Source organism: Trachurus trachurus, assembly GCF_905171665.1.
Source record: "Trachurus trachurus genome assembly, chromosome: 17".
In the NCBI taxonomy this organism is placed as follows: domain Eukaryota; kingdom Metazoa; phylum Chordata; class Actinopteri; order Carangiformes; family Carangidae; genus Trachurus; species Trachurus trachurus.
Window position 1 is genome coordinate 8607620 of NC_139900.1, and position 25666 is coordinate 8633285.

The window sequence follows — 25666 nt, forward strand, 5'->3', positions numbered from 1 at the left end:
GACTGACAGACCCGTGTTTCAGACCAAACACTCTTATATAACTACGTATTTAAGACTTATATTAACACAAACATTCACCTTACTTCTGCTTTAAGCTGGCTGCCCCTAAAGTCACACCCAGCAAACCTGCACAGATCAGCTCCTCACTGCACACACATGCACTCACCATGTGGAAGCCACACCCATGCTCTCTCACACACACACACACTCTCTCACACACACACACACTCTCTCACACACACACACACACACACACACACACACACACACACACACACACACACACACACACACACACACACACACACACACACACACACACACACACACACACACACACACACACACACACACACACACACACACAGTGTCATTGAAATAGCTGAGACAGGTCGACCCTGGTACAGTTTGTATCACTTTGGAAGGACAGAACGCATCAGGAGTTACATTCTTGATCTTGAGATGAACAGAGAAAAACGACAAAGACAAAATCAGATGAAGGATGGAGACAGAGGACAGTGGGCAAATAAAACGGAATATATTCTGGTGGTTGCAGGAACCGTGGTCGGTCTGGGTAACGTGTGGAGATTTCCTTATCTCTGCTACAAGAACGGTGGCGGTAAATCATACAAACTACAAGGAGCTGTTTTTTTTATATATATAAAATGGACTTGAAAAAAATAATGCTGATGATGAGAAAATGGGGAAAAGACTATGCTTAATGAAGTCTGTGCTCTAACTACAGGTGCTTTTCTGGTGCCGTATGGTCTGTTAGCTGCGGTGTATGGGATTCCTCTGTTCCTGCTGGAAACTTCAAGTGGTCAGTACACCCAGCAGGGGTTCATCACCTGCTGGAGGAAATTTTGTCCACTAGCAGAAGGTAAGATGAAGCTATTTTTGTCCAAAACTCAAGCGGCTGTTAAATTTGTTCACATAAATATCTGACCTAGATCCAAAAACTTTGTTTTTTGTTTTCGTGTAAGACATTAACTCTTATTTTCTGTGTTGTAGGAATAGGATATGGACAAACTGTGATGAAACTTTATGACTTCAGCTACATTATAGTTGAAGTCTGGGCTCTCTTCTACGTGTTGTTTTCATTTAAGTCCCAGCTCCCCTGGGCCAACTGTGACAACACCTGGAATTCAGGTACTTATTTCTAAAGCCAGCAAATGAGTTATATAAACATAGCACCATAGCATTAAATGAAATGAGGTGATATGGTGAAACAAGATGACTACAGTATATTACACATACAGTATATTAACCTTTTGTTCTCAACCTCAAGTTCTGACTGAAGTTCAGCCAGAAGAGATTAACCTAAATAACAATACAGAACAATTAAACATACTTGGAAAAGCATAAGTGATAGGAACCTGATTTTTTCAAGCATATAAAGTAACATAAATTAATAAATATGTATAGTAAGGTTTCAATTCCAAGACAAATATTAGACATTTTGACTTGATTAACTTGAATTTTCACAAAAGTTCTCACTTGCACCAGCTCACGTTTATGAAGGTTACACAAATCTAGCATTAATCTTCCATTTGTCTCCTTTAATCAGTCAACTGTGTAGGTCTTCAGATTCTGAATTCTTCTTCACTAAATGTGACTGCAAATCAGACCATGCTGACCAACACCACTCCTGCTGCCACTGAGTTCTGGGAGTGAGTCCACATTCATTTCTAATACATTTTCATGGATTAAATATTACAACATAATGGAGACCCATTTAAGATTCTCCATTGTTCTCCAATACAGCAAGCACTGTATTCAGTGGAAGTTGTGGTCCTTGCAAATACTAGACTCTTTCCTTTTTTGACACCATACTGTAGTGCAGTGCAATGTACCTCTTAAACTTGTCCTCCAATCAGACGTCGTGTCCTGGCCATGTCTGGAGGCATAGAGGAGCTGGGCAGTGTGAGGTGGGAGCTGGCCTTGTGTCTTCTGTTCTGCTGGGTGGTCACCTACTTCAGTATCTGGAAAAGTGTCAGATCCTCTGGAAAGGTCCTGTGGAAATATTTTATATTAAATATTACATATGGCATTTTAGAAACACATAGGCCTACTCATCTTAATATGATCTCCATTTGTATGTTTCTTTTTCTGAAGGTAGCATACTTCACAGCCACTTTCCCCTACGTGATGCTCCTGATTCTGCTCGTCAGAGGACTGACTCTACCTGGAGCATGGGACGGCATCAGATTTTACCTCAGTCCAGATTTAAGCCGTCTGGCTGACATTGAGGTATTTTAATATGATACAAGTCAATGTTCTGTGAATTTGTAGCTCAGAACTCTTTTTCTGGATTCTGGATTCACATGTGCTGTGTGTCTCCATGATATACTGTTCATGGTACTAACCCTAACCCTCAATTTTCGATAAATCAAACATCTGTGTGGATTGTTTGTGTAGGACAGTCTGAAGATGCTCTGGAGCAAATTTGGTGTCAATTGAGCAAAAATTGTGGGAGGAGATTTCTAAAGGTTTAAGGAGGAATGTTGACATGTCCTTGGAGTTGACTAAATCTGGCATGGGACTGCACCTTTGTGCAAAGTTTGGTGATTTTTTGCACATGGGAAGTAGGATTTCCTCGTAAGAAGAAGAAGAAAGAAGAAGAACACGCAGGATAACAAGATAATAATAATAAGGTGGAATTGAAAAGTGCTACACAATCTGCAGTGAACACACTGCAGTGAGAACTGAGGTTTTCTGTGGTTTGTTCTGAACAGGTGAGTCACTGAAGCAGCACTAATATACTTTTTTTTTTGTCATATGACAGGTCTGGATAGAGGCAGGATCACAAATTTGCTTCTCCTACAGTGTTTCTTCAGGAGTCCTTATTGTTCTGGGCAGCTACAATCGTCAAAACAACAACTGTTACAAGTAAGTATGAACTGCAAAACACAGTTACACACTAAAAGCCAAATGGCACGACAAAAATAACAAAACAAATTAACATCATACTAATACAAAGGTGGTTTGTGTTTCTGTGACCTCTAGAGACTGCTTTTGGCTCTGTCTACTCAACAGTGGAACCAGTTTTCTTGCTGGATTTGTCGTCTTCTCTGTACTTGGGTTCATGGCTCAGAAACAGGGTGTTTCTGTTGATAATGTAGCTGACTCAGGTAAATTCAAAAGTTTAAAATGATGAGAGAACTTAAAGCAAAAGTAAGCGGAATATTTGTGTTAATATAAGTCTTAAATAGTTATATCTTCTAGGGCTGGGACGATATGCTTTTCTCCCGATTCGATTCTTCTACGATTTTTTGGGTGGCGATTGCACATTGCACAATATTTAAATAAAATTTTAAAAAAAAATCGATTTTTGAAAAAAAAAAATCGATTTCAAAATCGTCAAAAAAGATATTGCGATATTTAGGTGAATCGATTTTTTCTCCCACCCCTACTTCTGACAGCAATCACTTCTATGGAGTGTTTGGTCTGAAACACGGGTCTGTCAGTCACTCTGCTCTGCTGTAAGACGAGGAGAAAACATTCCTTGTATCCTACAACCTGTATCCAATGAGGAGAGAGAACGGCATAAAGGGGCGGTCCTCTCTGTGTGTGCAGCCAAGGGATGAGCGTGAATGTGGTGACGTAGGGACGAGGGCGGGGACTGCTAACTCCATCGGCTGACAGGAAGTTAGCCAAAACCACCGGATCGCTTACTTCTGCTTTAAGTCCAGTCTAAGGTACAAATACATCAACTCCAAATGTCCCTTCTTTTTGTCTCAACCAGGTCCAGGTCTGGTCTTCATTGCCTACCCTCAGGCTACAGCTTTGATGCCTTTTCCTCAGTTCTGGAGCGTCTGCTTTTTCCTGATGCTTTTTTTCCTCAGTGTTGATTCTCATGTGAGACATTTTACTGTATCACTGGATACATAATCAATGATACATTGTGGTGAAAAAAATATAATGACTTGCTTCCTCCCCCACGTCTCTTCAGTTTGTGGTCTGTGAATCTTTTGTCACGTCAATAAGCGACTTGTCTCCGAAGCTCTTCCGTGCAGCAGGAAGATCTGAAATCTTTGTTCTCATCATCTGTGTGGTCTTCTTCTTCATACATCTGACCTTGGTTACAGAGGTGAACACATATTCCTGTTAAAGCATCTTCAGTCTCTGCGTTTTTTAAAAACTATTCTTCATATTCAAATCTTATCTCTTCCTGCTACAGGCAGGGATGTACATATTCCAGCTCAGTGATTATTATGGCTGTACCAGAGCTTGCCACTACTGTATGTCTTTATCTGAGTGTCTGGCTCTGGCCTGGGGTTTTGGTGAGTTGTTTTTGTTTCCAGTGAATTTCATTCATAAAAGATACATGGGATTAATGAAAAAATGTGTTTTTTAAAATGTAAACTCTTTGAATTTTGTAGGTGCTGACCGTGTCATCAAAAACATTGAGGACATGACAGGACAGAGACCATCTGTTTTCTTCAAAGTGTGCTGGAAATACATTATTCCTCTGGTGTCACTGGTGAGTCCAGTAGATTTATCAGCTGCTTTATAGCTTCACTACAGACTAGGAGTCTGCAGCCACACCTCCATTTTGCTTCTTTCTCAGCATGAGCACAGCAGTGCAGGGGATAAAAGGGATGTCATTATTTTTGCAAATATTTGCTTATGAACCGAAAAATTTAATATCTGACCTGGTGGTGTTGCTCCAGGAAAGATATAAGATCTCCTCAGTTGTGCCTGTAAAAAAATGTGTTGCTTCAAGATATTGACTTATTACAATGAGGAGACAAGTGGTGAATCAACAGACCAGTGCTATGACACCTGCTATATAAAAAACATATATATTCTATAGATGTAATTTGCACAAATGTGAAATATTTCTTGTGAATTACAAAAACTGTTTAACTTTATACACTTTATTTTTCACCTAAACTTCATAGACATCCTTCATCTTGTACCTGGTTGGCTACACACACCTCAAGGTTAATAACTACACTTACCCTGGCTGGGTGTACACACTGGGATGGGCCATGACTCTGTCCTCTGTTCTCCTGGTGCCACTGTGGGCAGCTGGACAGATGTTTTTGACCCCAGGAACCTTCAGAGAGGTCAGTGGTTGAAGATGAGAGTCAAAAGTGTTGCATTGAAGTGTTTCAAAAGAGATAACGTACTGTTTAAACAAACTCACTGACCTTGTTCCTGTTTGTCTGTGCTCCAGCGTTTGCGTGTCCTTTGTCGTCCTGCTGAAGATCCAGCCTGGCAGAGAAAAGAAACAGAAGAGGAGGAGACGACTGTGGAGCTGAGGACGTCTGCAGTTACAACTTAATAATAACTGCACATAAACTGCGCACATCAATCATTAGGTTGGTTAAAAACTAAGTTTGAATGCTGGTTACTGGTGCTGGTAAACATACAAAGTTGTCTCAGTTGTCACATCTTAAATAATTACTTTCTACTGTCTATTATCATGATCTCCTCTATGTGATCTTAGATGTGTCAGCTACTGTAACTGTCTTGCTCTCAAACAACTGCATTATAAACATTACTATCTGAATGTATGAATGAACCAAGCAAATGTAATGATGAGAATTTTTATATTGTATCACTTCATCTTTAATATATATGATATTTGACTATGCTTTAGTTTCAAATATGTACTGTATACATATTCATTATGCACATAATTATAAACAAGCATTGATTTATACGAGTCAGTTGTTTAGACTTGTGTGTGTGTGTGTGAATCTTTTAATATCAATGTCCTTGAAATTTTGCAAGACGTACAAGAACTTACTGCTATACATACGTACATTAACAGTTTTTGTGCAACATGTAAGCGATTTGAGTGCTGAGTGAATTTAAGAAGACTGTTTTCATTGGAACAAACTGAACTTAACTCAGTTAGCTGAGGGTGTTGTCCTATATTGTAAAAAGTTATAAAGAAACCGATAGGCCCCATGGCATTTGGTATTTCCTCTCATAAATTTTCTTAAGCTCATACTGTGATAGAAAATTCTGGTATTCAACCCATACTATGTTTTGCATATGTTGTATAATCATGTTTGTAACTGAACTTCTCACTTGTGATACGTGTCGCTCATTTAACTCCTACTGTGACAGCATTGTGACATACAGCGGAGGGTCAAATGGGAAATAGGTTAAAAGTTGTGAGCCAGGGAGGTTCCAATAACAAAGTGTCTTTATGAGGTCTCAAGGGATTGTTGCGTTTAGTGATGTTTGTTGGCAGAACCATCTGGAATGCCATATATTTTGACTATTGATGTGTTTTGGGAACTATAAGGACCGCAGGTTTGAGAACATCTTGCTCACTCACCAACCAACTGACTGTTTATGCGGTTGTATGTGTGTGACTCCATGAATGCTTTATTAAAACCGAAGAAGAGGGCTGACGTGTGAAGACTTTGTTTTCAAACTCTTTATTGAATAGACACACACTACAGCTGAGAAGGTCAGTTTGCAGTACTTCATGCTGACAGAAACACACAAGAAGTTCTTGAGATGAGCAGAGGACAAGGACAAAGAGAAAATCAGAGAAAGGATGGAGACAGAGGACAGTGGGCAAAAAAAAAGGAATATATTCTGGTGGTTGCAGGAAATGTGGTCGGTCTGGGTAACGTGTGGAGATTTCCTTATCTCTGCTACAAGAATGGTGGAGGTAAATAATACATACTTTGTTTTTAGAAGAGCTGTGTTAATTTTCATATAGAGGAAGTGAAAAAATAAATGTTCATGACAAAAGATGGCTGGTGGCCAAACTTCACGGCCAAAGCAATACATTAAGGAGCCTTGACCCAAATCGGCAAACAAATATCACATGCAATTAGCAACTAATGTTAAAGATTTTAGCTTTACAGTAGATTTGTGGTGGCCAAAGTAGATAATAAATCTGTCATTCCCATGACAACATAAGTCTCTGTGCTTACTACAGGTGCTTTTCTGGTGCCATATGGTCTGTTAGCTGTGGTGTGTGGGATTCCTCTGTTCCTGCTGGAGACGTTCAGTGGTCAGTACACCCAGGAGGGATTCATCACCTGCTGGAGGAAACTGTGTCCACTGGCACGAGGTGAGATGCCTACAACAGAAGTGAAAAAGAAATAATTTTACACTTTTCATATCTTTTTATAAAATCAATTTCAGGGGCTCTAATTCCGTAGACCAGGCACACTGCAAATTTTGTGTGCCATGCACCTTTTATTTATTTAATTTATTTCGGGCATGTCAGTTAGATCAATCATCATCACACATCATCTTAGTTCAATTAATACAATACACATGGCCGAAAGGGAAAGCGGGAGAAGCAAAAGCTTATCTAGTCCCGCCCCCGTTACCCACAGAATACATTATCTTCATCATACTTTTTTCTTATGACATTTTGACATGTTGCAACAGTAGGTAGTAGTGCAGAGCTGCAGTCTAGCTCTAGACAGTCAAAACAGACACATGTGTCTGCACATGTGTTTAAAACATTTTTCTATGTCAACCCCATTGTTTGGGTACAAAGTGGTTTTTGTTTTTCTCAGTGTACACGGTGTCTGCTGATTTGTGCCTCTGACCTTTATCAACCCTCATTGTGGATCTTTCTGTACTGGTCAATGGTCAGATTTACATACTTCTTTCTGAAGACACTTAGTTTTACTGATGGCAGAAGTACTCCTCTTTAGTGATGTTACGTCTGACACTGAAGCCCCGGGGTCTGTTAGCACTGCGCCTCGCCTGCGCTTGGTAAAAAATTAGAGCCCAAGAGCTGTTGAAAACAAAATATCTGACCTACATCCATTTTGTTTTTTATTTTCTTAGGACATTAAATTAAGTTTTTAATTTTCTGTATTGTAGGAATAGGATGTGGACAAACAGTGACGAAACTTTATGACTTCAGCTACATTATTGTCCAAGTCTGGGCTCTCTTCTACCTGGTGTTTTCATTCAAGTCCCAGCTCCCCTGGGCCAACTGTGAAAACACCTGGAATTCAGGTAAATGTTATACTATGGAATTTACCTTGAATTTACAATTGTTTTCCATTGTGTTTAACAATAAAGTCTGTCTAAATCTAATTTCTTAGATTTAAAAAACACAAAACTGGGTTGTACGAACAGAACATCACAGCAGCAATGGTTAGATTAAACAAAACCATCTTCTGTGGTGAGACAATGGGCCCTAGTTTGCTGGCGCAGCGCAGGTGGCGCAAGGTAGCGCAGCCGGTCTAATGCAAGTTTCGACCAGCGCAGCCTAGCGCAAAGTCAGATTGGGAGATTTGTAGATCGCGCTGCGCTGAGATAGGCGTGGCCGCGCAGCAGAGGGAGGCGTCACAGATTCAGCTTGGTGCAGTGGAAGTTTTGTGCGAAAATGTCTCGCCGAGGTTGCGCTGAAAGCTCGCCACCTCCAACCAGGTCTAGTCTCAGCGCAGCGCGGAGCGCAGCAGGTGCAGTGGAAGTTTGGCTGACTGACCTGCAGTGCACACACGTCACCAAGACCTCACAGGCAGATCTCCACAGTTCCAGACACATTTCAATGCAATAAATATCCACAATAACCACTATTTAATGCAACTAATGGAATCAACAGTGAATTTATATCTATATAGATTGTCCCTTCACATCTGACGTCAGATCAAAGCAGAGATCAAAGGCTGTCGGCGCGTAAAGGAAACTCCACCTGAATTAACACAGCAGGGACGAACTGGCACTGAAAAGCAGCTGTGGATGTCCCAAGCAGGACTGAGGGTGGATGACTGCATGTCGCTGCCGTGTTGAGATACCACTCTGCCCTTGTGATGATCGCTTTATTTATTTACTTATTAATTCATTAGCGCATCAGGCAGCCGTAATGAAAAACAAAACACAAATCTTCATCTCTAGTCCACCACAGCCTCTGTATCAGATAGTCAGTATATAGCCTACTACAGTATACTCAGCATCTCTATCACAGAAAAAAAAGAGAAAAAAAGAGACGGACAGAGAGAGAGAGAGAGAGAGAGAGAGAGAGGAGGACAGAGAGAGAGAGAGAGAGAGAGAGAGAGAGAGAGCGTCCTTTACGCTGATTACTCCGTTACGCATGGTGTTTGTTTATGTTGTGACACCTCTCATCTTGCTTCACAGGGTTTGAATAAATGTGAGTTTCTTTATTAGTTTATTAGTTGTTGTTTCTTTCATTGGGCAGGGGTTCTCAGTGTATCAGATCAAACCTGATTAAGGATATTTGTATTATTATTAGTAAACTCATTGTTGGTCACTCTGAGCTCGGACCTCCGGGGAAACAGCTGTTTCCTCCGGGGAGAGGTTCGGCCTCTGGCGTCGCTGTCTCCTCCGTCCAGTCCAAGTATAAAATGACAAACTTGCAGCGCGCATCGCCCTCCGCGCAGTTAAAGGTGAGGAGAGGAGCTCATTTGATTGGTGAAGATCTGACTCGGCTGTGTCAAACCCACTCCACGCCTTTCTCTCCTCCTCCTGTCTCCCTCCCACCCTCTCTCCTCCCTCTTTGCCGTTTGCGCCGGTGGGAGGGACGAGGGGAGGGTTTACGCTGGTCTAAGTCTGACTGCGCGGCCCACCAATCTTGCGAAATGGACCTGGACCACACCCCGTTGACGTGGCGAAGCTGCGCTGAGGTTAGACTTCGCTCGGTCAAGGAAACTAGGGCCCATTAAGTGCAGTAGAGATCTAGAATTTCTTTCGGTGAAAGTCCTGTGTTCAAATCACATATTACAAACACTGTGACCTGCTCATTATACTATGTGCTTTTTAGCTCTTTACTCTGCACCTTCCTTATTTCCTGAGTGGGAAATTAATTAATTAATTAATGGAGATGTTAACATGTTTCTAACTGCTTGTCTGTTTTGTCTGTATTGGAGTACTCAAAGTCACGATCATTTCTTTGTCTCCTTTAATCAGTCAACTGTGTAGGTCTTCACAATCTGGATTCTTCTTCACCAAATGTGACTGGAAATCAGACCATGTTGACCAACACCACCTCTGCTGCCACTGAGTTCTGGGAGTGAGTCCAAATTCATTTCTAATTAATTTTTAAGGGTTAAATATTAGTACATAATGACAACTCACATTAAACTATTATGGCAACCTTAAATGAACAGTACGGTAATTATATGGTTTAAAGAGGAGCACCAATTAGCCTGTGGACATGGTTCTTTCTGTGCCAGTAGTAGTACCTAAGGCAGTCAAAAGAAAATATGCAAGACTTTTATTTGTACTGTAGTGAACTGTATCACATTTTTTCCTTGTACCTCTCAGACGCCGTGTCCTGGCCATGTCTGGAGGCATAGAGGAGCTGGGCAGTGTGAGGTGGGAGCTGGCCTTGTGTCTTCTGTTCTGCTGGGTGGTCACCTACTTCAGCATCTGGAAAAGTGTCAGATCCTCTGGAAAGGTCCTGTGGAAATATTTCACATTTTTAAACATATGGCATTTTAGAAACAAACACTCTTAATTCTTTGAATTAAAAATCTACATTGATAGTTATGATGAGAAATTATGGGGTGCCCCTTTGACACATCTGGTAGAGCATGTACCATGTGAGCTTTGTCTTAAAGGAACTTGGGGCAGGATTTATGAAAAAAATAAACGTGCATTTTAAGTGTTTTAATGCTAATGGGTGATGAAGGGTTCAAAACCAAAAAGTATGAGCCCACCCATGTATCTATCCATTGCCTTGAACGGGCCGTGTGCTGCATAATGTACTGAAATTCGTGGTCCGAATGCGGAATAAGCATTCTCTGCGGCTTTCAGCCTCGGATACAGGAAGAAGACAAGCGCAGTGGACCCAAACTAGTATTTAGGTAGTAAAGGATTCTGCTACGGCCAGCAAACGACCCACCACCACACAAAGTGCACTAAAAAGAATAAATAAAATATACTAAAGTAAAGTTACACTAAAATAAACATTGTTAGTTTACTCACTTTGTCGCTTGACATGATGCTGTTCGCAGTTGTAGGCTATCAACGTCATTCCTTGGAGATCTTGCAGTAAACAGCGAGTAAAGCAATAACAGTGTTGTCCCAGCATCAGCTGCACTGCCTTGAAGAGCTCATGCAAGTTCCTTTAATGGCAGCGACCATGGGGGTCAAATCCAACCTGTGGTCCCTTGTTGTGTTTCAACCCCCTGTGACTCTCCTTTCTATCTCTACTGTCCTATCATAATAGAAAGGGGGAAAAGGCATTAAAAAAGACAGAAATTGTGTATTTTTCCCTAAAGGTAGCATACTTCACTGCAACTTTCCCCTACGTGATGCTCCTGATTCTGCTCGTCAGAGGATTGACTCTACCTGGAGCATGGGACGGCATCAGATTTTACCTCAATCCAGACTTGAGCCGTCTGTCTGACCTTGAGGTATTTTAATATGATACGTTCATGGTTTGAGTGGATGGCTGATCACCCACTAGTCACATAATGACCACAAGCACCATCCCTGTTTGACACAAGTCATGTGACAAAATGTTTTTGTCACATAACAGGTCTGGGTAGAGGCAGGATCTCAAATATGCTTTTCCTTCAGCCTCTCCTCAGGGAGTCTCGTTGTTCTGGGCAGCTATAATAATCACAACAACAACTGTTACAAGTAAGTATGAACTGCAGAACAGAGTTACTTTTGGAGGGTAACTAAAAATACAACGCAACTACAAAATCAAATGGATAATCACCGAACATCATACTAATATGAGGGTGGTTTGTGTTTCTGTGACCTCTAGAGACTGCTTTTGGCTCTGTCTCCTCAACAGTGGAACCAGTTTTCTTGCTGGATTTGTCGTCTTCTCTGTACTTGGGTTCATGGCTCACACACAAGGTGTTAGTGTTGATAATGTAGCTGACTCAGGTAAATACAAAAGTTTACAATCATGAGAAACCAAAGATCAGACTCGGGTCTAAATACAGAAAGTAAATGAATACTCTTCAATATCTCTTTCTTGTTAACGTCTAATTCCCAGGTCCTGGTCTGGTCTTCATTGCCTACCCTCAGGCTACAGCTATGATGCCTTTTCCTCAGTTCTGGAGCGTCTGCTTTTTCCTGATGCTTTTTTTCCTCAGCGTTGATACAAACGTATGTTGTTTTGATGTGTTACAAATAATAAGTGGTCACTGGTGGCCACAAATAGCCCAAAAACTTTTTGTTTTATTTTGTCTGTAGTTTGTGTCAGTCGAGTGTTTTATCACATCAGTGAAAGACATGTTCCCGAAGCTCTTGCGTGCAGCAGGAAGATCTGAAATCTTTGTTCTCATCGTTTGTTCGTTCTTCTTCTTCATACATCTGACCTTGGTTACAGAGGTGAACAAATATTCCCATTGAAGCATGATCTACCAAGCCAATGTGTCTAATCCTATTTCTCATATTCAAATCTTGTCTCTTCCTGCTACAGGCAGGGATGTACATCTTCCAGCTCATTGATTATTACGGTAGTACCAGAGCTTGTCACTATTGTATCCTTCTATCTGAGTGTCTGGCTCTGGCCTGGGGATTTGGTAAGTTAAAAATGTACAATTCAAACTAAATTTCAAGATTTCAGTCTTATTCAACTGCAGTTCTCTGCAATATAAAGTGAAAAACTGGATACTTTAAAATGTCTATGCTTAGGTGCAGACAATGTTATTAAGAGCATTGAGGACATGACAGGACACAGACCATCTGTTTTCTTCAAACTGTGCTGGAAATACATCATTCCTCTGCTGTCACTGGTGAGTCAAGTAAGGTTTAACAAATATAAAACATAGCATTTGTGGTCTAATTCAAAATTCAAAATGAATATCAAGAATGCTTGAACAAAATTGAATGTTAATCTTGTATTTGTAAATTAAACTCTAATTCTGTTTTCATTCCTCTTTAAACCTCCACAGATTTCCTTCATCCTGTACCTGGTTGGCTACACACACCTCAAGGTTAATAACTACTCCTACCCTGACTGGGCCTATGCACTGGGATGGACCATGACTCTGTCCTCTGTTCTCATGATGCCACTGTGGGCAGCTGGACAGATGTGTTTGACACCAGGAACCTTCACACAGGTCAGTGCTAATATCATTTTCACATGTCATAAAAAAGCATATGCCCGCAGCGAAATCTGAGAACACTTTCCAAAGAAATGATGAAAGAAACTTTAAAGTACATAAATATGGAAGGCTCAAAATTGTGGTGTGGAAACTAACTTATCTCATTCTTGTCCTGCTTTCCAGCGTTTGTCCATCTTGTGCCGTCCTGCTGGAAATCCAGTTTGGCAGAGGAGAGAACTGGGAAGAGAGAGTACAAGTGTGGAACTGAGGACTGCAGTGACGTCTTAGTGAGCTGCAAAGACAAACTGAATAGAAATTACAGCTATCATACACCTATACACCTAGGGTTTAGTCTAGGTCTACTGTAAATAATTTAGTCTAATTAATAGCACAATGTTATAATAAACAATGATTCATTAGTTGTTTATTTCATTATTTTCTTGGCTATGACATCCATGACATAGCTAAATAGTCCTGCAACTTGACAGGAACCAGGCTGTTGCTAAGGAACATGTTCATTTTCTTGACATGCAGCTTGAAATATTTTGTCTACACACGTGGGCACTCTTAACACTTCTTTCTTTCACATCAACCTCTTCTGACTACAATACAACATTTTGAAATGCTTCTGGAAAAAAAACAAAAAACAAAACAAAACACGACCTATTCATCTTAGTGGTGCAAAATTTGTCACATTATTAAGACCAATTGTAATGGCAATGTGTAACACGCATCAAGCCAAAGCACTGCTGTATGTATGCATGTAAGTGGCATGCAAAAGTTCAGGCAACCCTGGTCAATGTTTCTGAACAGTTCAGCAAGATGAAATCTCCAAAAGGCATAGGCTATAACGTTAGAAATGACACTTCCCTTTACATTTTAAACAACATAATCTTTTGTCATTTTCAAAATGACAGAAAAGGAAAAGGGCCTGCAGCAAAGGTTTGCTCGAAATATCAAGAGTACCTTCCTGCAGTTACAATGGCCGACCAGGGCGCCGCCATACATCCAATCCATCCAATCCATACCGGAAGTCTCAAGCGGAAGTTAGTTAAACACCGCTCCGAGCTAAAACAAAATAAAAGCATGTACGTTTACACATAATTCTATGGATTTTTAACATATTTATCGTAACGGTATGATTGACTGGTTAATTAAAGCAGATATCAGTGGAATGTTTTTGTTAATATAAGTCCTAAATAGTCCTATTTTCCGTCAGCAATCACTTACATGAAGTATTTCAGCCTAAACACGAGTCTCTCCGTCACTCTGCTCTGCTGTAACCCGAGGAGAAAATTTTCCTTGTGGGATACAAGTGTTATCCAATGAGGAGAGAGAACGGCATGAAGGGCTGTGTGTGCAGCCAAGGGATGCGCGTGAATGTGGTGACGTAGCACGAGGACCAATTGATGCCTGACAAGGGCGGGGGCTGCTAACTCATGGTGCGTTCAAAGAAACTCGTACTTTGTGTTTTTCCTTCCTGTGAAGTCATACCAGTTCGATCTGGTACGAGTTCACGGGTCGGAAGTTACGAGTGGCCGTTATAGGGAACTTTCACAGACAACAGGATGGTAAAAACACGAGCTACGGGTTACCTGGAACGCTACCAAGTCGTAGTTGTGACTTGAAGCTGTAACTTACGGTTTCAAAAGCCTGCCTTGAACGCAGCATTAGCCGAAACGGCCGTGAAGCTGATATCTGCTTTAACTCTGCAAGTTTATAGGCTACTGTAAAACTCAGAAGCTAGAACTAAACTATTGAAATGTTAACTTTTCATGGATATCATCAGAGGTGGCAAGTAACGAAGTACAAATACTTCGTTACTGTACTTAAGTAGATTTTTCAGGTATCTGTACTTTACTTGAGTATTTATTTTTCTGACGACTTTTTACTTTTACTCCCTACATTTATACGCAAAAATATGTACTTTCTACTCCTTACATTGTAAAAACAGGCTCGTTACTTTTTTTTTTTTTGACACGACGTAAAAGCACCGGTAAAATACGTGACGAACTAGAGAGGGAAAGAGGAGGAGGAGGAGGAGGAGGAGGAGGAGAGGGAGGGAGGGAGGGAGGGGTGAGGGAGAGAGAGAACCGAGTTACCAACTTGTAGCCTACTGTAGCAGCGACATGGAGGCAGCAGCATGGAGGAAGGAAGCGATGGTGGTCGGACTATCCGATGGGGGGGGGGGGGGGGGGGGGGAGTTTGAACACTGTACAATCAGCGCGATATAGCGCATTTATCGTTTACGAGCGGCAAAGCTCAACCTGTCCATGTGCCTGTGTCTGTGTGTACGCGCGCGCGCACGTGTACGTGCGGTGCGACGGCACGCGAGAGACGGCAGGTGGACTGACTGGCAGAGATGAGCGGTGATGAAACGCTGTTTTAAAATTATTATTATTATTATTTAGTGAGAGTCTGTGGCGGCCCAAACGTTGGGAAACACTGCCTCTGGTCAGTTCAATCTTGATTATTCAGTCTGAACTTTTTTTGGTTTAACAAAATTATCAAATGATGTAGGTTTCATTAACAGCAAAAATTAATTTTTACTTTTTACTTTTACTTTGAAAGTACATTTCAGAGCCTGTACTTTCTTACTTTTACTTGAGTAAAGGAGTTGAATCAGTACTTCTACTTTTACCGGAGTAATTTTTTACACATGTATCTGTACTTCTACTTAAGTACAGAATATGAGTACTTTTGCCACCTCTGGATATCATATAACTTAAATATCAACGTTATCACAAACGTTTGTGTGGTGGTGGGGGGGGGGTTCACACACACACACACACACACCCACACACACACAGTAGGACTGAATAATGATTAAGATTGAATAGACTGAATTGTCATGTTAAATAAACCTAGGATTAATCGATCGTTAAATTGTTTTGACAGTTAATTAATATGCAAGTAATAAACGAGTTAGTCCGAACCTGTAGTTTAAATCACAATGGAAAATAAATCATTAACTGTATTTTGTGCGTTTTAATGAGAACTGAATGTTAAACATGACAGATGACCCCAGAACACCTCAGATAATGTTATCATGGCTTCTTACGTTTTTATATTTTAGTTTTCAATATAAAAGAAGTTGATGTGTAATATACTCTTCAATTTGAAGAGTATACACATCAACTTCTTTGCTGCACAGTTCCCAGTTGTCTTTACAGGATGTTATCATAAACTCAGTCACACGTGGTTTGTTTTTATCAGTCACACTGTGTGATTGAAGTGAATAAGAGCTCTTTGGAAAATGTATCTTCTTTTTAATAATTGTCTTACTGGTTGTGTTCATAGTTTCATCAAGCCTTCAGATGGATGAGACTCTTTGTTAGTTTAGCCTTACAATATTTCCACAACACGCAGTATATCAGTGTCCACTGCTGTTGCAGAACCAGGTATTTTTCATTATATGCCCCAGACACAGTTGCAGATGTTGGATTTAGTTGGGAGAAGAAGAAAAAAGTCACAAGCATGTTTGTTTTTTCAAACAATTTAATAATATGATTATGAGTTTAAGTGATCATTTAGCATACTGACACTGATCAAACACACACTGACGACGGTGAGGAGGAGGAGGAGGACGTCCACGGTTCTTCCTCCGGCCCCGGTGAAGACGGGGGGCAGCTGCACCGTCAGGCCACACACACGACACACACCGACCATGGAGGAGTGTGGAGAAGTCTCGGTTTACATTTTACCACCGTGGCATTAATTAAACCGTAAAAATAAATTAACGTGGACGTTGTGAACGGAGCAACAGGTGTTGGACATCAGCCGCGATGAGACACTGTTGACACACACAAACACATACAGCATAAATGACTTATCAAGCTAAAATTACTGAAAAATATGAGTTTTACGGGAGCAGTAATGTAAAACAGTCCGGTTTCACGTCAGTAAATGCAGTCATTACGAGGCGATCTCATCAATTAAAACGTAACGTTTAAGAATACGAGTTGACAAGAGACTAATAACAGACATTAACTATCATAAAGTTAAATTAACTCGATGTGACCAAACGAAAACTCACCCTTGAGCCGTGTTTTCCACTTTTCTTGTTACAGATCCATGCTTGGGACTTCTCTTCTTCTTCTTCTTTTTGTTTTACGGCGGTTTCCGCTTAGGACTTCCGGTATGGATTGGATGTATGGCGGCGCCCTGGTCGGCCATTGTATCTGCAGTTGGGTCCCTCTCCGAAATATTGCAAGAGTGTTTCATGTTTATCTTTATGCCTTTCATTTCATCTTCCACTTGCCTCACTGTTCACATTAACAGAAATTTTGACCAAACTTTTGCATGCCACTGTATGCTTTATGGTTGTTTTAATAGCCTACCGGTGCTTCCATGGTGAGTGGTCCACGGTTCATGGAGTGAGGCCAATCTGAACTCTGTTACATGATTGAAGATGGATGTAGTAGCCTTGGCGACGGCGACATCAGCTAAGTTTTAAATCCGACCGTTGGGGCTGTTCGATCCGTCGCCATCTTGGCTCCGCCTGACTCCCGCCCTCTTGCTTGTCAGTCAGGCTAATTAATGAGCTAAGCTAACAAGCTAGTTATGGAAGGCCACACACCAACACCTGCTAACGTAATAAAAAAGATTTTCACTCACCTCTAATAGAACAAAAGCGCTGACTTTGACTCACCTTATATTTTGAAGCCATGTTGTATTTTACTCTCCAAAAGTCACCAATGGTACAAAAGGCAGGGCTACTAAGTGATTAGTAAAGAACGTAACTTATGACGACCGTTAAACCAGCCAGCCGTTAGACCTTTTTATACACAATAGTGACGTCACATGTCACTCAAATCGCCGTGGCCACGCCCCACATCCAGTAGCCTACTGTAGTTTTGTTTTTGACCTTCAGGAGAGCGTAACCATCAGCTTTTAGTTTCTAAAAATACTTTTAAACTTAAAGGGACAACGAGGAGTTTCTATTCGGTTATAAAAAAGTCTCACGTTAATGTGGATGAATCTCCGCTACCCACACTTGTTAATGGGCCCATTTTCGATAAATATATCGTTCTGTCTCTATCGTTATTTTGTTATTATTAGTGGTGGCGGAAGTGCTGGTCGAGCCGACCAGCGTTTTCTTCGTTGCGAATCATGAGAATAACGCAGCCGCATCGCCGTTTATGGTCGGAACTACGGTGGTATGTGAACCTCTTTGAACCTCTGACTTTAATTATTGATGAATGAAAACATGAGTCCGTCTTGCGCCCGGTCAAAGAAATGTACGGTGCGCGCGGAGGCTCATAAATGTAGTGTGAAAACGCTTCGCTTTTCCAAAACTCCTCGTTGTCCCTTTAATAAATGTTGGTTGATGACAGTTATTTAAAAAAAGACAAGCAATTCAAAATGTCACATTGGGCTCTGACACATTGTGTTTTTCTTCTTTTTTCCTATTTTTAGCTGCAAATGAAATACTGTATGTAAATCAAACATGTTTAACTGGTGAATTGAAAATAATCAATGGCATGTACATTGGGACTTATAATAAGTAGTTTCTTCAAAATAAATATAAGATGGTATTAAAATCAGAATTGTAGGAGGTTGACAGGAACTCAGTTTGAGAGACAAAACAGAAGATAGTTATTATGACTTTTTTTTTTTTTTTTTTTTACTGTATCTTTGCTTTCTAGTTACTGTATTCTTCCACAATGTAGATTCAATATGATCGATATATTTACATTTTTCACTTCCAGTAGCCAACTGTAAATTGGTATGCATGTGTCTCAGACCCAAAATGCAGATATGTAAACTTTTTTTCCAACAATGTTTATTAAGTAGGTGTATTCACATTCTAAATTGGTAATTGTAACACCAAAAATCTAAAATGTTTGTCATCCTGAACATGACATGAGCATGTGCTGAGTCAGTTATGATCACTAGCAGAAAGTTTGAGAGTGCTTCGTTGTTCCTCAGTGCCAATCCAAGTGCCCTGCTGCTGTGTGTTGTCATTTCTTTTGGAAAAATCCCATAATAGAAGCTTGTTTAGTTCCTTTGTTTGCATTCGCAGAGGATTTCTTGTGACTTTTCTTCTCATCCTCTTTGCGACTTGCTGGTAATTTTGCTGGGAAAGGATTCTTTATGGCCTGTTTGGGCGCCTGAAAATCATCTTCTCCCTCAGAGTACGACTCACTCTCGTAGCCTTTTTCTGTCACTGTGGAAAAACAAACATAAACCAGAGTTATTCAATTTGTAAGTTATTTAATTCCACACACACGTAAGTGAGATTTGTGTAGTTATGGTGTTTGTTTTGTTTTATTTCAGGGGACTTTGGATAAATGTGTCATATGTTTTACTACCTGTAAAGCCCTATTAAACAACATTGTAGTTCAAGTGATTGGATAAATCTGTGGTGGTGTTAATAAACTAACAAAGAGTAAAATGCCATTAATTGATTTTTGAATTTGAATGATAATGATTTAATTTTTCTCTGAATATTCACACACTGAGATGCAAGATACCAACTTTGTTGTTTTCACTTTGTGTAGATTTAAGATTTCACACATTTAATCCACCGGACTTTTCTCTTTTCTGTCTGATTTTCATACCAATGCATCCTTCGTCGTCCAAAAAGGTGCGAGATTTCAGGACCCGCCTCCTCTTCCTGGTCTTGGTTTCAGAGGGAACCTGCTGTACAGTAACAACCTAAGAACAGGGATGTTCGATCAGCCACTCAGTACATACACGAAGAAAGAAAGAGCCGTCAGAGACTATTGGTAGAATATACAGATTGATAATCAGTCATTACAAACTTACGCGTGAATGTGAAACAGGTTCGACCTCCATTTTAGGACTTGGTGATGCCTCTCTAGTTTCCTTCTGCTGTGGAGAATCTGGAACGACTGGACAAATAACCAACAGAATGATGATGTTAGTTGTTTGTTTAAGTTTTCAAAATATAAAATGACTGAAAAAAAAAAGGAAAAATAGAATAAAGTGGCAGTTAACAGCTCACCATCTTCATCACTGCTGTCTGGTTCTGGTTTCTTAATTCTTCGCCTCTTTTTCTTCTCCATTTTTTCCTCCTCGCTGTCAGAATCTACTATTCGCTTGGTTTTGCTTTAAAAAAAGAAGAAAAAAAAAAGAGACATTTATTTAGACAAGCTTTAAGCAATTTTAACTATGATAAATTGAGTCCAACATTGTTCCAACAAACCATTTTTACTGCAATTTAAAGAAGAAAAAAAAGTAATTGCCTTCAACACATAGACAATACATATTAAATCAAAGCAGCTGCTCTCTTCTAATTTAACAAGCACAAGATTGTTACCATTTGATAATCTGAGAAGAATATTTAATCAGATTTCCCACATGAATGAAAACCAGACACATTCACACCTTCTGGAGTCTTTCTTTGTGTCTTTGGGCGACTCCTTTGCAGGGGCGTCTTGTTTTTCTTCAGGTCGTGAACTCGGTTTTTGTTGCTCAGCTGTGGTGGATGACTGAGCTGCTTCTTCCACCTTCACAGATTTCTCAGGTTTCTCTGAAGCAGTGGGAAAAGAGAAGGAAAAAAAATCAGTAATTGGATGGATTTGGCAGCAGTCTGCACTCTGCTACGACTTCTGGCCTTTTTGTTACTTGCATCAACAAATACGAAGTTGTGTGTAGCACAGAACTTCAAAAGCAGTCAGTCAGTCAGTAACTTTATACTAAATGTACTACACAACGACAGAGGTAGACATCAAAGAGCAGCAGATAGTGAATTTAATACACACAATATACTCGTAATTGTACAAAGATACACTAAATCAGACGTGGAGCAAAAACCTGCATCTATGTTCTTCTACATCATTGATAATATTACTCACTTGCTGTTTGATTCCCAAAGAAGTTCATCATTGGATTGGCTTTTGCGGCCGGTTTGCTCTTAGGTGCGTCAACCTAAAACACAAAACACATTTATAAACATCTGCTTGTCTCTCGCTACCGCTCTGCTTTTCTATTTTAATTTTTTTTTATGGATGAAGACCGAAGCCGTACCACAGGTGCATCTTCTTTCTGTTCCGACTTGACCTCTTGCTTGCTGCTGTCCTGGTTTTTAGGAGCAGCTTTATTTGCAAACATTCCCATGATGCCTTTCTGCGGCTTGGTGGATGGCTTAGAAGCCGCATTAGCCTCTCCATTCATGGTAGGCTTTTTCACCACAGGCTCTGGCTCCGGAGCCCGTTGCATTTCTCTGCTCTGCTGCAGCTCCAGAGACGACATGGGCACAGCACTGGCACAGCGGATCGCACTGTATCTACGAAACAAATGAGAGCAAAAATATTCAGCTAAATATTGACAATCGCACAATCCAACAGGAAGCTTAATCCATTTTTTTTTTACTGTCCGTTCTGGTCAAAATTGCATTTAAAAATACAACTTTCTATTAATATGCTCAACATACTTGCTGCAGTTCTTGAGATTATCTTTCACAGCATCATAGTCAACGCTGTAGAGGGGGCCGCTGTCTTTCAGTAAAGCTTTCTGGACGCTGTAGATGTGGACACTGACTATCAAGCTCATCTTGGCTTTGAAATCTGCAAAACAAAATCAGAGGTTAGATGGTTATGCTGCTGCAACCACAGGCGACTCCCTGAATAAACAAATGAAAAACACATAAAGAAACTCAAGGAAATGAATGCCCGAGGACTCTCTATGTAAATTGTCATATTGAAAACAGAGGCAACAAGATTGAAAAGCACAATATCCTTAGGGGAACAGTCTTTACACACCATCCAGTTGGTCCTCTCTGACAACGGACACCTTGTGGCTCTAAAAACAAACAAACACAGTGTCAATGAAATACAGCAAATCAGCTGCATACAGAACTGCAGTTCTGTATGTCTAGAAAAATTCAAACAACTTTAAAGGCTAGGGAGGCAGCTTTTTTTTGACAGTATTAGGCAAAAACTTACACACTAACCTTGGGGATAATGTAAATGAAGTGATGTGAAAAAAGATCAGACGTCTGCGTCTCCCCTAGGCTCTGTTTTCAGCCTGCAAAGAATCTACCCGTGACGGTTGATTTTGACCAATCACAGACCAGCAGCCCTTATTCGTATTATTTGGACGTTTTAAAACGTAAGAAAGAGACGTTTTTTCTCTACTCGCTGCTCTGGCTGAGGGGATGAGAACCGTGTGGACTCAACTCAAAGCTTTTTTCTAGATTTCTGCCTCCCTTTCCTTTAATGCATGTCTCTTTACTCACCGTTTGACCATTATCCACAAACTTCCCCGACACAAGATAGGTGGCATGGAGCTGAGCTGAGCTTTCCTTCCTCTTGTGATCCAGGTAATGGAAGAGCATCCTGAAGACAGGATTCACATTTTAATTTAATCTTTTTATTACAGTACACATTAAAGTGATACTAAAGGGACAACGAGGAGTTTCTATTTGGTTATAAAAAAGTCTCACGTTAATGTGGATGAATCTACGTTACCACTTGTTAAAGCAGAAGTAAGTGATATATTTGTGTTAATATAAGTCTTAAATAGTTATATCTTCCGACAGCAATCACTTACATAGAGTGTTTGGACTGAAACACGGGTCTCTCAGTCCCTCTGCTCTGCTCTGAGCCGAAGAGAAAACATTTATCGTATCCTACAGTTTTTATCCAATGAGGAGAGAGAACGGCATGCAGGGCTGTGTGTGCAGCCAAGGAACGCCGTGAATGTGGCGACGTAGGGACGAGGACTGTTATGGTGCGTTCAAGGAAACTCGTATTTTTCCGACCGTGAAGTCGTACCAGTTCGATCTGGTACGAGTTCACCGGTCGGAAGTTACGAGTGGCCGTTATAGTGACTTTCACCGGTAAAACAGGTCGGAAAAACACGAGTGGGTTGCCTGAAACGCTACAAAGTCGTAAGTTGTGACTTGAAGCTGTAATTTACGATTTCAAAAGCCTGCCTGGAACGCAGCATTAGCGAAAACGACCGGACCACTCACTTCTGCTTTAATGGGCCCATTTTCGATAAATATATCGTTTTGTCTCTATCGCTCTATCGTTATTTTGTTATTATTAGTGGTGGTGGAAATGCTGGGAGAGTCGACCAACGTTTCCTTACTTTCAGTTTCGTGGCGAGTCATGAGAATAATGCCGCCGAATCGCCTTTTATGGTGGGAACTACGATGGTATGTGATCGTCTTCCAACCTCTGACTTTAATTCTTGATGAATGAAAACATGAGTCTGTCTTGCGCCGGTCAAAGAATTTCACGGTGCGCGCGGAGGCTCATAAATGTAGTGTGTTGTCCCTTTAACCTAAATTAATCAATACTTTGACAGAATTAGTGTTAAATAACTGCTTTGTTTTCAAATTAAATGATTGTTTTAACAATCTTTAAACAAAAACCTTAACAAATCTCTTGCTTGCAGAAGCTTCTTTGATGTTTTGTGATACTTTTCTTTGTTGACTGAGAACCTTCATGGACATATTTTTCTTTGTCACATAAATGAGTAAACTTAATATAATATTAATTCATACCTACAGCCAGTCTTTTTAATTCTTATGCAAATGGTAGACGAGCTGACAGAAAAACTCATTTCTCTTTAGGATTAACAAAGTCATTCTCATCTTATCTTATACATGACAAAACAACTAACTGAGAAATGTATCATTACAAACAAGACAACCTGATGTTTGTCAAGCAAAGTCTGGCTCATTTAAAAAAAATAAATTTGACTTGTTCATTTGCTTGTTTATTTTTTCCCAACAGTCTGAAGAGGAGGATCACTCACTGTTTTGCTGTGTTGACATGGACACCAAGTGTTAAACTCAGCCATTTATAGGTCACCTGGTAAAACAGAAAACACCACATGTAAACAACACTTTTACAGTCTATGAAACAACATGATAATAACACTTCCGTTGACGTAAGACAATTGAAATTAGGGTTGAAATTAACGTTTATGTTTTACCAGTTACCCCACAGTACAGTACTGTAGGCTACATTTTATAGAGGTAACTTAACGTTAACATAACAGTCTAAACAGAAGCTTATCAACGACAATTATTGGGACTTTTTTGTTGAATTTAAGCACCATTATCTACATGTTTCAAAAGCCGAATTATTCTTATTGCCTTAAACAATCGTATAAAGTAGTAAGTTATATTCTAGTTGGATAAATTACCTTTAAAATCAAGCAAACGTGAAACAGGCGGTTTTATGAATGTAATTCAACGGCTCGTTGTCTCGAGGCTAACTCGGGTCCTACGTCACCAAGCCGCCGTTACCGCGGCAACAACGGCGGGTGGATGAGACAGTAAAAGGGGCTTACTTACTATTTTGTCGTGGTCGTTGACATATTCGTCGATATTGTCCAGATAAAGCTCGTCCATGACGAATGTGAGTGAGGGTCGCGGTGCTGAACCGATTCGGATTCAACTGCGCGGGAATGCGGTTTATTTACTTCCTGTTTGATGTCACGTGTGTGTTCCTCTTTCCGGTGAGGGCTTCAGGTCGTCATGGCTGCAGGTCGTCATGGCGCCATCTACAGGACAACACCAGCTACAGCACCATTATCTACAGATATGGATGGAGGCGGATTAGTCTCAATATTACTTCTTGTGTAAACAACAGATTAACAGATTATGAGGTAATGTATCAACACATGGATAGATAGATAGATAGATAGATAGATAGATAGATAGATAGATAGATAGATAGATAGATAGATAGATAGATAGATAGATAGATAGATAGATAGATAGATAGATAGATAGATAGTGTAGTGTATTATCCACCTGAACATTTTTGCTTTAATATCTTCAATGATCTTATGTTTTTCATGGTGTTTTCTTAGCCTAAAAGTTAAGGGATATGTCAGAGGTAATTCACCATTTGGATAGGAACTTCATTTGTGATAAGTAACAGTTTACAGTTAAACGGAATAAATATAAATAAATTCAGATGTTACAAGAGAGAAAGGCACACGCATACATTTACAGCAAGATGTTTAGATTAGGTGTCTACAGTACCTTCATCAATCGCAAAAATTTACACTCTGTTAGATACGCAGGTAATCTGTGATGCCTCCCTCTCCTCTCCTACCAGGAGTGGGATTTGAACCCACGAGGACTCAATGTCCATTGCATCTTGAGTGCAACACCTTAACCACTCGGCCATCCTGGTGGTGTGAACAGTGACGTCAACATGCATGGAGATGGAGAAAAACAAGTGTGAGGACCTGAGGTCAAGGTCGATATCTGATTGGAGCTTTAGGCCTCAAACTGCAGAGAAAAGGTCCAGTAGAAACATGACCAGGAGTTAGAACAGATCTTTGGTGAGATGAGCAAAGGTCAACAACTATCTTGGTCCTGATAAAGAGAAAGACAACTGAGTGGCTCAAACTACTTTATAACTCAGTGTTTGATTTGAGATCTAAACTACAACATTCAGTGTTGTTCAGACAAACACCTCCACCACTCAGCCAGCATGGTGACTGCAGGTATCAACTACTGAACCACTGTTATATTTAAAGATTTTAAAGACTGTAATTCAAACTCATCTACCAGGAGTGGGATTTGAACCCAATTTATCAACGTCAGGCCAGTTTTACACCGAAATCAGCAACATGAACACCTTTCTTACATCACGTGCACTGATTTTTTTTTTTTACTAACGCTCTGCACAGCTGGAGGTTTTCCACATCAGTTCAGTTCCCTTGACGTGTGCATTCACTCACTAGAGGTGGTG

General features: G+C 40.3%; 3 protein-coding genes across 3 annotated transcripts; 2 read left to right on the plus strand and 1 right to left on the minus strand.

The window, feature by feature from the left end:
• Nucleotides 1-462: 462 nt before the first annotated feature.
• Nucleotides 463-5290, plus strand: LOC311000115 (sodium- and chloride-dependent GABA transporter 3-like; the record flags this gene model as incomplete). Its single annotated transcript, XM_083990749.1, has 14 exons — nt 463-619; nt 746-880; nt 1012-1149; nt 1568-1670; nt 1878-2010; nt 2116-2250; nt 2786-2889; nt 3007-3131; nt 3746-3858; nt 3953-4090; nt 4181-4283; nt 4383-4483; nt 4905-5072; nt 5183-5290. 14 exons carry the CDS (start codon nt 463-465, stop codon nt 5288-5290), a joined length of 1761 nt encoding a protein of 586 aa, XP_083846875.1.
• A 1193-nt stretch (nt 5291-6483) lies between these two features.
• LOC311000117 (sodium- and chloride-dependent betaine transporter-like) lies at nt 6484-13262 on the plus strand (the record flags this gene model as incomplete). Its single annotated transcript, XM_083990751.1, has 14 exons — nt 6484-6640; nt 6914-7048; nt 7819-7956; nt 9871-9973; nt 10228-10360; nt 11187-11321; nt 11447-11550; nt 11681-11805; nt 11918-12030; nt 12118-12255; nt 12347-12449; nt 12562-12662; nt 12822-12989; nt 13158-13262. 14 exons carry the CDS (start codon nt 6484-6486, stop codon nt 13260-13262), a joined length of 1758 nt encoding a protein of 585 aa, XP_083846877.1.
• Nucleotides 13263-18765: 5503 nt separating this feature from the next.
• pold3 (polymerase (DNA-directed), delta 3, accessory subunit) lies at nt 18766-24376 on the minus strand. Its single transcript, XM_083991014.1, has 12 exons — nt 24253-24376; nt 23709-23764; nt 22180-22279; nt 21704-21743; nt 21376-21508; nt 20970-21228; nt 20798-20870; nt 20328-20472; nt 19945-20048; nt 19746-19831; nt 19538-19634; nt 18766-19143 (listed from the first exon to the last, which is right to left on the minus strand). Exons 1-12 carry the CDS (start codon nt 24307-24309, stop codon nt 18938-18940), a joined length of 1356 nt encoding a protein of 451 aa, XP_083847140.1. The 5' UTR covers nt 24310-24376; the 3' UTR covers nt 18766-18937.
• Nucleotides 24377-25666: the final 1290 nt, after the last annotated feature.

Bases quoted from the DNA above. Each gene is read 5' to 3' on its own strand.
- pold3 (XM_083991014.1), bottom strand. From the start codon at position 24,309: ATGGACGAGCTTTATCTGGACAATATCGACGAATATGTCAACGACCAC. The intron at 21,509-21,703 runs GTGTGTAAAGAC...TTTGTTTTGCAG, and splicing joins CAGAGAGGACCAACTGGATG to ATTTCAAAGCCAAGATGAGC. The intron at 20,049-20,327 runs GTGTGAATGTGT...CTTTTTTTAAAG, and splicing joins ACAAAGAAAGACTCCAGAAG to CAAAACCAAGCGAATAGTAG.